Source organism: Camelus bactrianus, chromosome 15 (genome assembly GCF_048773025.1).
Source record: "Camelus bactrianus isolate YW-2024 breed Bactrian camel chromosome 15, ASM4877302v1, whole genome shotgun sequence".
NCBI classification, from domain to species: Eukaryota; Metazoa; Chordata; class Mammalia; order Artiodactyla; family Camelidae; genus Camelus; species Camelus bactrianus.
In genome coordinates, this window is record NC_133553.1 from 25,930,081 (window position 1) to 25,940,527 (window position 10,447).

General features: G+C 57.0%; 1 protein-coding gene across 1 annotated transcript; it reads right to left on the reverse strand.

Moving 5' to 3' along the window:
* Positions 1-1,404: 1,404 nt before the first annotated feature.
* Positions 1,405-8,602, reverse strand: OSR1 (odd-skipped related transcription factor 1). The gene is given in 4 exon segments (XM_074341703.1): positions 1,405-2,235; positions 2,237-2,348; positions 3,107-3,806; positions 8,283-8,602. Coding segments are annotated over 3 exon segments (1,020 nt in total). The 5' UTR covers positions 3,775-3,806; positions 8,283-8,602; the 3' UTR covers positions 1,405-1,995.
* Positions 8,603-10,447: the final 1,845 nt, after the last annotated feature.

A 10,447-nucleotide genomic window follows, 5' to 3' on the forward strand; every position in this document is an offset into this window, starting at 1 on the left:
TAGGAAAGCTTGGGATCTTGCTCATCTAGCTGAGCAAGAACCGGCATCCAGAACCGGCAGCGCCCTGCTCCTCGTTCGCAGTGGGCCCCAGGACCAGTCAAGAAAAGCTTAAGGGCAAGACCAGGCGCAGACCCGGACCGCGGCTGAGAGTTATTCCCAATTGTGCGCTGGACGCAGTGAGGGACCCCGATTCCTGAGCGGCCCCTCCAGGCCTGTCCAGCAGGGGGCAGCGTGGCTCCGAATGCTGAGGGCAGGGCTCCTTCTTGCCGTCCCGGCCAAGGCTACAGTGACCAGTTGGGTTCCCGAATCGCCCAGTTCAAGCCCGCCGAGGGCGAGGAGGCGTCCCCAGAGGAGGTGGTGGGGATTGCGCAGTGAAAGGCTGGAACGTTTTAACTCCTACAGTCCCGACTCGTTTTCTCAGACATAAGAGCCCAGCCTAAGGCTGGGATTTGGGGTCTCTTGTTGCAGGGAAGCTCGACCCAGCGGTCTCCGTGGCCGCGGAGCGTCGGGCACAAAAGCCGGAGAGGCCCTGCTCGGCTCGGGAAAGGCCGCGGGCGCCACCGCCTGCACCGCCGCGCGGTCTGGATGCCGGAGCTGAGGGAGCCCCGCCCCGCTCCAAGCAGGAGAGCCCCCGGCGGCTTGGCCTCTAATTGTGGGAAAACTAGGCGCCCCAGGGAAGGTTCAGCTTGTGGAGGGCGGACTCAGATTTCTCCTCCTAACTCCCGGGCCTCCCAGGGCGCCCGCCTCCGCCATTCCTGACAAGGCTTTAAAACTGCAGGGAATCTTTGCGGGCATAGAGCCGGGCTCCGGGCAAGGGACAAGCCCCGGCCACAGAATTGTGTCAGGCGGATCCTAACGGAGGAAGGGATGTAGGTTTGGGTTTGGGGGAGGCTGCGGTGACTGTGTATTTGCAGCTGCGTTTAGGGGCCCGGGGGAATGAACTGGTCTGAGACTGTCCGTGAGGGCGCCTCCTTCCCTCCCCAAAGCAGAAGCGTCAGGCAAGTAGGGAAGCCCTTGGTTGGCGAGGTAGGTGACCTTCTGTTCCCTTGGTGGACCCTAAGCTACCCTAGCACCCGGCAATGTTGGGATTTTTTACGGCCGATGTATTGGCCGCAGGCTTGGCTTCTTTTTAAACTCGGAGCCTTTTGGAGATGAGGAGTGGGCAGACTGAGACTCTTAAGGCCGAAGTGGAGGGAAAAGTAAGAAAATCAATATGGGTGGGGTCCGAGGTTGACCAACACGGGGAGAGAGGAGGGCTTCTCCACCCATCCCAACCCATTAACCCCAATAAGGGGGAGGTTCCGGTAATGGGACAGGTAGGAGTGGGCAGCGAAACCCCGCTCCTCACAAAGAAAGGAGCCACCCAGTTTCCTGCGTCTGGGAGGGAAATTACCCACCCTGCAATGCCTGTAAAATAACCGTTTATTTAATATTTTTAAAAACTCCAGTGATAAATGTCCGTTACCGATGGTCAGCATAAAGTGCCAATCGCAATACATCGCCCTGCTCCTAGCCGGCTGCTCGCTCGCGGTGACAAGGCAGCGGATCAGAGGAGCCGGAGGCCAGGCCCCCTCCAGCCCCGGGGCCTCAGGCCCCCGCCCCGCCGTGGGAGTCCGGGAGCCCACCGCCCCCTGCGCGGCGAGAGCTGGGAGGGGCGCTCCCCGGCCCGGGATTCCGGGGGCCGGGCGGCTGAAGCAGATACAGGGATTACACTTTTGCAGGCTCCCGGGGGGGGGGGGGGGTGAGGATGGGGCGGGAGGAGGGGGGTGGAAGCTGCGAGAGCACAGAACTTCTTTTCCTCTCCCCTCTCTCTCTCCGCAGTTAGAGTTACAAGCTTATATGGTCAAAGAAAAAAATAATAAAGAAAACGTATAAAATAACAATAGAAAAAGTAATACTTCTGGGAGAGGCGCCGCTGCGGCTCCGCGAAGCTTTCGTTCTTTTTTTAATGCAGTTTCCCTTCCGCCACGTGAGTACCGCCTTTTGGCCAAGAGTTTAGCCGCGTCCTGGGGGAGCCGCCCGGGCGGCCGGGGTCACGGCCCCGAGGCGGGGCTCTGGAGTTCCGCGTGCGCCCGGGACCCAGGGGACGCGTTTAGGGTGGGGGAAGGTCCAGGGAGCCCCTCCCGCAGCCCGCCAGAGTCGCCTTCGGCTTCTGGACCCTCTGGAGGAGGGGGCAGCGTGACCCAGGGTCCTGGTGACCCGAAGGCTCTATTTAGCATTTGATCTTGGAGGTTTTGAGCTCCTTCACCTGTGAGTGTAGTGTCTTGTGGACAGCGAGAGTCCTGGACTGGCAGAATCCTTTCCCGCACTCTTGACACTTGAAAGGCTTCTCTTTGGAGTGAATATATCTGAGGGCAAAAACAGACCCCGAATTAATCCTTGCAAAATGATGCAATGTTATAAACAGTTGTCCAAGATCCCCTCCCACTGTAACGAGGCACTTAACCTCAAAAAAAAAAAAAAAAAAGGAGGTTGTGGGGTACCTAGTGTGAAGCGGGCAAACGCTGAGTTTGGGGGTGGAGTAGGGAGACCAAGGAGACGCCGGCAACATCTGATTCGTCTGAGCAGTACAGGGCTCCAGCTTGATCGACCCCTGTCTTCCTGACCAGAGCCCAGCACGGCCTCCTTGTAAGGCCTGAGTCAACACTGAAGGTGAGTGAGGGGACCTGGGTGGGACACTTTGCTGAAGCTATGCTGTACAGGACTGTAGCCATCAGCTATGTGTGGTTACTAAAATTACAATTAAGTAAACTAAAAAGTAGTTTCTCCGTGACACTAACTGCCTATTTCAAGTGTTCAACTGTCACACGTGTCACGTGTCACACTTTCCATCACCACAGAAAATTCTATTGTACAAGCGCCGCGGATGGAGGAAGCTATGAGTGCCTGAAGGGACTTTAAGTCCTACTCATCCCATGTTCTCTCCACCCATGCTCCAGGAACCCTTCCTTGAGCCTTGTATGCTTTCATTCGAGATGTGGGGAACCCCGGAAACTCAGGAGGCTTGGAGTCGGCAGGGGGTCTCAGAACCTCCTCATTAGGGAGGATGGTGAGCAAGAGGCAGACAGAAGGCTCTCTTTTGCCTCCCCCCGCCCCAGTACCGCACCTGTGGTCTCGTAGGTGGTCTTGCCTCCGGAAGGCTTTGTGGCAGATGTCGCAGGTGTAGGGCCGCTCGTCTGTGTGCGTCCGCTCATGGATAAGGAGGTTGTAGGACTTAGTGAAGTGGCGGCCACAGAATTTGCAGACGAACTCCTTCTTGGTTTTGGAAGGCAGGCGTCCCCTCGTGGGCTTCTTTTCTGGGGACAGCTTGGTCACATCCAGGAGGGCGCCCAGCCCACCGGCGGGGGAGCCGGGACCCTCCCCGCGGCCGAGCTTGGACGGATCTTCTTGCGTTGCGGCCAAGGCCAGGTTGGCAAAATCAAACCGCGGCTTAGTCTTGAGCGCCGCGGGGCCGCTGCCTCCAGCGGTGATCTCGGGCTTGGGCTGGATGACATGAGGGAACCAGGGAAATGCGGGCAGCTGGAAGCGCGCGTCCACCAGGCTGGACACGGCGCCGGGCACTTTGGAGAAAGAGGACCGGGGCAAGTGCATGGCCGGGTAGCCGAGCGTCCACTGGTGCAGGTGCACAGCGTGCAATGCACTGAAACCATACAGGTTGGGCAGGTGGTCCGAGGGTACCGTGGGCAGGCCATTCACTGCCTGAAGGAAGGAGTAGTTGGTGAGCTGAAGGGATGGATGGATGGGCACCGGTGCTGGCAAGGTTTTGCTGCCCATGGCGGTAGTCTCACTATGTTCTCAATCTCGATCTGCAAGGAAAAGGAGAGAGGAGAAGGGGGAGAGGAAAAGAGAAGTTCAGGGTAGGTGCCCTCCTTCTGAGTTCCAGCCCAACCACACCCTCTCTGTCCCCCAGAGCAGGAGCTGGGAGTCTAAGACCCCACCCATGGAACTCACTGCCCTCACAGGGAAGACAGGAACCCTCTCTTATCCAAGGACTCATTCCAAATGGCCTCTGGCAGAGACACACAACTTGATACAGAAACCAAACTAAATCCTATGCAAAACAACCAACTTAAAATGAGGGTCTACCGTGTACAGGACACTGAGAAAGGCAGAAGCACGGGGAAACTGGCATGTAAAGACTTACATCCAGGCAAGCCTGAGTCAACACCGAATTATACTCTCCTGCAAAGATAACAGAAACTTGGAAGCACACTTACACATTCATGTGCAGATAAACAAACACAGAAATGCACACTGACAGATAAACACAGATTCACACATTCTGAAGCAGAGTTGACAACAAGGTGCAAAGATAAACTGGGATGACCAGTATTGTGCTCCTAAACAAAATACAAGAAGCAGAAGGAGCACAAAAACGCACACACACAGAGGATCACACTGCACCTACAAAGAGCCTCACAGACAGCACACGTATAAACCCACACATCTCCCCGGCCCTGTGCATTAACTCTACTATCTGACCTTCAATTTGGCTTCTAGAAGCCACGTCATCTTTCTCCTTGCATCTCTCAACTCTGACCTCCAGTTTGCTTTTCTGCCTCACTATTAATGAGTCCTTCTGACACCACCCTCTCTGCAGCTGTGTGCGCGCGGACTCCCTTCCATAGCCCTTGGGGATGGATCACCTTCGTTTCTGCGAAGACACTGACACCCACGATTATTTACTAACTCAAACACTGGCAGTCACCTAAGAGGGGGGTTCAGCATCCTCCCTACCTGGTAGAGAAGAGAGGCAGGGCCTTTGGGCTCTCAGGATGTTTGTGTGTCTGGTGGGACCCTGGCCAGGTGGGTTGCCAGGGAGCAAGAGAGTTGAGGCTGGGCCTCAGCTGCTATGGGCTATGCACCCTCCAAATGCAAGGCCAGAGGGAAGCAGTGCTGATGTTATGAGCAGGCTGGTACCTCCTGGCCTCCTTGACCCTTAGTCAGGGTCCCCAGCCACTGTGGACAGGTCTGGACTCTGTAGAGAGAACTTTCATGTCGATGCCTCCCAGACACTCCTAACTCAGGTTTGTCCAATGAAGGCATAAACAAGAAGAAAGAAAGCCGACATGACACAGGGGCCCTGGGGAGGCTGAAGTGCTGAACTCCAACTCAAGGTGTCCCTGTGGGAGCAGAGTGCTTGGGGTGCACTTCTCCTTTGCCTGTCTCAACTCGCCCTCCTTCCTTTACTCCTTATTTTCCCTCTTCTCTTCTTCAGATCTTTCCTCCAAACTGCAGTGAGTCCCCAGCCCTGGGATGGGCAGGCCCCTGCTCTGCTTCCTCCTTCACAGCTCACTTGGACACTACCCCGCCTAGCTTATCCTGAGCCCAGGCCCCTAAGGCTCAGGCCTAGACTCAGCTGCCTTTCACTACTGGGAAGCTTTTAATGAGAGGGCAGTGCTGTGCTGTTCCCCAGAAAAGAGAGGACAATTTTGACCGAGAAACCCTTTCCCTTGGAAACCCTGGGGAAGGTCAACTCGCTGTGTGGTGGGAGGTCAGGAAAGTGGTTCAGCCGTGGGTGGAGGGTGCAAAACACCGAGAGCCTGCAGAGATTTGCTTGTGCAGGTTAAAGTAGCAGTCGAATAAAAACCAAGTCAGACCGCAGCAATTAATGCAGCCTCCGGACTAAGGGAGGCACAAATCTGGGAGCTCAGACCCAGGCCTCAGTGCCCTGGCCTCCGCACTTCTCTACTGTGTGGATCAGGGGTCGGACCAGGGACAACCCGAAACCATCCTACAGCGCTGAGACACGACGAAGTAAAACTCGAATTGGGTCAGAGAGAAAGCTGGAGCCTATTTGGGTTGGGAAGGGGGAGGGGGTATAAAGAGGTGACTTCAAAGGTCTGCCCAGACTTAGGCGAGGTGAGCACTCTTTGATTTGCTGTCACCTCTCCTTCCCCTTCAGGCGCTGGAAATCAGATCCTTATCTCTGGCTCCCCGGGGCCCGCCGGGCGCCGCCGGGCCCTCCACTGGCTCCTCTAGCTGCTCGGCCCATCCCCGGCGATGGCGCTGGACGCTGGGCTGCACCCGGGCCCGAGCCCCAGCCCAAGCCCCCTTCTTGCAGGGCGGGAGGTCCCACCAACCGCACGTGCTAACCTGGCCTTTCCTCGCCCACCCCCGGGAACGGACAAGACCTTGGGCTCCGTAAAGGGAGGGGGGGCTTGCAGCCGACACTGTTCTCGGGAGCCAACCTTTCCGGGCTATCTGCCCGATCTTGTTTCCCCCAACACTCAATTTATTTTCCTCAGCGGCGCAGCCAGTTTATTTTCTGCCGCATTCCGAGGCCAGGGCTCCCCAGGCTCTCGCCAACGACTTTCCCGGGGACGAAATTCGTTCGAAACGTGGCTTTCTACACTAGTATTACCAAGAATGGGCCGAATGCACGATCCGGTTTCAGGCGGTCAGCTAAGAGAAAAACACAGCCTCACACTCGCCTCTCCCGCCGGAGAGGAAGAGCAAACGCCCAGCCCCGCTGGCTCCCGTTGCCCTGACCCCGGAACCCCAGCGTGAACGCTTTAGATCTTTAAACACGAGACGAAACACCTCTCCCCAGGCCCCAGGCCAGGCATCCATTCGGCAAGGAGCTTGGACCTCGGAACCTGGAAGGTGCGGGTAAAGGTGCCGACTAAGCGCAACAATCGCAATTCGCGCTTCCAAGCCCGGGTCTCCGCGCGGTGCAGACACTGTACACTTTCTGCGGTGGAGCGCCAACCCCGGGTCTGCCGCCAGCCCTATGCCGGGCATTAATGAAGTGTGCAGAGTCTATTAAAGTGGTTTATTCAGGGCTAATTGAGCGTGAGCAAGTTAACTGCTTGCATTAATGAGGACGGAGCAAGCTCCACGAGCTTGCGCCTGGAGGAGCCCAGCAGCAGCCCCAGAAAATCATCCTTGATATCGAATCACCGCGGTGACAGGCGTCTGGACCCTCGGCGGGAGGACTGACCAGCAAGGGATACTTCTGTTTAATTCTCCCAACGAACAGATCGAACGAACCCTTCGGCTAGGCGGCAATCCTGCTGCATTTAAATGCCCACTGCGTCCTTAGCGATCTCCTGCCCAATCATATTGAAACCGCAATTACTTCAAGGAGCCTTGGGTAGAACATCTACACACTGGTCGCCCTACACCCGCCCCCCTGTCCCCCGCGTCCTTGCCAGCCCCCTGTTCTCTAGGAGGCCGTGAACCTGGTAGATTAACTAACCTTGCACGTGGTTTCTGTTCCCAAGAGCCAGCGCGCAGCTCTTAGCCCGGGTGAAATTTACCAAATTGTGGCAACAAAGAAACCGTCGCAGCTACTCTATACTCCAAGAGCCTGCCGCGCCAGTAGCCGAGATGCTGAAAAGGGACTTGCTGTGAGTTTTCATTTCAGAAGTTTCAGGAGAGAAGTTTCAGGAGAGAAGTCAGTTCAGCAGGCAGCCCCTTACCTCTTTCCCTCTCTCCTCCTGCTCCCACCTATTCTCCTGAAGGGAGACAGTCAAGGGAGCAAACGAATCCTTCCTTTCCAAGCCCGAAACTGGGGACACCCGCGGCTCCACAGTGTTTCCGCTACTGCAGCGTGCGGGTCTCTAATTGGGAAGTAGTTTTCGCGCCCCCTGCATGCTTCCTTTCGCGGGGACATTCGCACGTTACGCTCCAGGCCCTGACCACACAGAGCAATCATAGGATAGAGAACACTCCGAAGTCAGAGCGCAAGTGCGAGGCGGGGTCAGGCACGCAGCCCTGTGCTCCCGGATCCAGCCGACCCCATACCTGAGCGCAACTCCGCAAAAGACAAACTCGCACGAAAGCGCGACCCGGCTGGGGCATGCACCTGTCCCTGGCGCGGGCGGCTGTGGCCGTGGCCATCCATCTACTCTCTCTTCTTTCTTGGTCAGCTAAGTTAGGTCAGGCTGAGCTAGGCGCGCGTCTCGAGAAAGTTTGTGCCCGCAGAAGTTGCTTAGGTTTCTCAGAGGCGGCCCATAGGCTGACTTCCGAAGTCCACGGCACTTCGCCTGGGATTCCACGAAGCCCCGCCGCGCTGGGGGCAGTAGTGGAGGCCCGCCCCCTCATCCCCCGGGGTCAAAGGCCGAGGACTCCGCGCGGGAAGTCCCTGAGCCAGCACCCTCAACCACCCTGGGCTGCAGCTGCTCTCACTCTCACAAAGGTGCTGCAGCCTTCGTTAGGCAAGAGGAGCTTCCTTCCGAGACATGGAGAGAGGAGACACCCGACGCGCTGTGACAGGAGACTCCGGATTCCTGCCCGCATTCCCCTAGCCAAGCCGGGGTGCCCAGAGCTGCAGTTACCTTATTCCACGGTGGTCCGGGTGCTGAGCGCGTCTCTGGGTCTCTCGCTGCGGGGGACCCAGGAAGCCAGAGGCGCTGGATTCCACAGGCACCCCCGGAGCTCTAGAGTCCCGGCCCCTCTCCGGCTGCTAGGACTCGGAGCGCCCGACACGCGGGAGCGCTCTGCGGCCCCAGAGTCCTGTCGGCCCGGCGATGGTGAACCTCTCTCGCGGCTCCTACGGTGGGTCTGAACCCGGAGCCGCTGAGAACGTACAGGGGAGAGACGGAGCTGCGACTCACTCACCCCTTAGCACCGAGCCGCCTACTTATTTTAATCCACCACCCTCCCTCCTCCCTCCCCCCTCCCCCCTCCCCTTGCCTCAGGATTCCTCTCCTCCCTCCCTCCACGCCGCCCCCCCAACCATCCTGCCCTGCGCCTGCGCACGAGAAACAAAGTTTTGCTGACCCGGGCAGCCGACTTTGGCAGCGGCGCTCGCTTGGTCCCGGCCTCCCGGGACTTGTGTCCCCTGCTCTTCAGTCCTATGCGATCTTTTCTGCGTTTTTAAGCCCACGAGATCACCCCAGGAGCACTACAGGAAACATCCTCTAGCAGATGAAATCGGGCTGAAACCGCGCATTTCGAGATCCCCTTACTGCGCGCCTAAGACACCGCCTGTTCAAGGTCCAGGGAGGCGGAGGCGGTGCATCGGTATCCTTGCGCCTTAGCTTGGGCTCCAGCACAATTTGGCCCCGGCAGGGTAGCCTCTTCTACGAAAACCCCTTCTGGTGTGGAGCAGCTCCTGGACATCCAAGATTGCTCAGCGCTAGGATGGTAACCCAGATCCCAATGCCCATGGCTGACCCCAAACCCTGGGTTATGTAGTTCGCCAGAAAGATCAGAGGCAGAAGGTGGGGGTAGGAGGTCAAGAAAGTTATTTTCCTAGGGCCCAAAACCTAGCATCCACACCCTCTAATCATGCATTCATTTGTTCTCTCATTCCTGGATGGGAGTTTGAAGAGAGCAGCACAGGCACGCGATTCAAACTGCAAAGTTCTTCAGCTTCAGGACCTTTGAGTCCAAGGACCTGGTTCAAGTGGTGTTTAGGATCTAAGCGGGGTCAGAGTTCTGGCTTCGAGAAATTCTGTCTTCACTGGTTATGCTTTAGGGAGAGGGCTGGTACCCTCCTGACTGCTTGGCTCTGAGCGCTGACCTCTAGCTGACCCCAGCCCACAACCCTCCTGGCCACCTCTCGGAAACAGGCGGCCCTGGGTTCCCGGAGGAGGAGCTGGGCTCTCCAGCTTGTGTGGGTCCAGATTTATACCACTGCACTCCTGGGGTTTGCCCTAAGGCTGCTGCCCAGTGACCCCTCTGAGCCCTCAGGTCTGGATCCTGGCCTTAGTGGGTCTCTAACATACTGGCACTGTGTCCACTTTGTGCAGCTTCAGTCTGCAAGTCTGAGCTGACTTTTTTAGAGTCCTGATTCCCTGACCTACGGAAGTGGTAATTGGAAATGGCCCCAGAAGAAATAGGCATCCTGGTCTTATCCCCAGACCTTTAGAACAGAACCTGGCCTCCAGCTCCTAGGCAACTTTGGCTTGGGCAGGGATTTGGAAAAAGGGGTGCAGCCTTCGCCCCAAGGGACTGCACTCACCCCCTGCCACAGGTTAGTGCTAGAGTAAGGGACCCATATAAATTTGCCTGTGCTGCTGGAATCCTAGTAACTGCCAGCATGGGGAGACATTCTGGCCCTTGGGAGGCCCCCTGGGAACAGAGGGAGCTGAGATCACTCCCTTTCCTGAGATTCCAAGGCAGCAAGTTCCAAGAGCAGAAGAAGGCCTGGAAGGAAAGTCCAGCAGGGCATTCTTGGATGGTAGTGGGACTTTGGGCCAGGGAATCTGTATGCACTAGTCTCAGGCTCTCCTAGGAGACAAAGCTTGGGAGCTTTCATTACCAGCAATGAAAAGTCCAGAGTCCTTCACAGTGGGGCATCTGGCTGTCCAGATCACATGGGAAATGTTCCCTAAGAAGAGGACATTCAAAGAAGATGGAGCCTTCTGCGGTTTACAAACCCCATCTCTTGCTCAGACCTCCACACATGTAATTGTGCTTCCTCCATCTTTTCACTTGCCTTCCTCTGAATCAGGGCCCTTGGCCAACATGTCTCAAAGACTTCTAGAAATCTCCA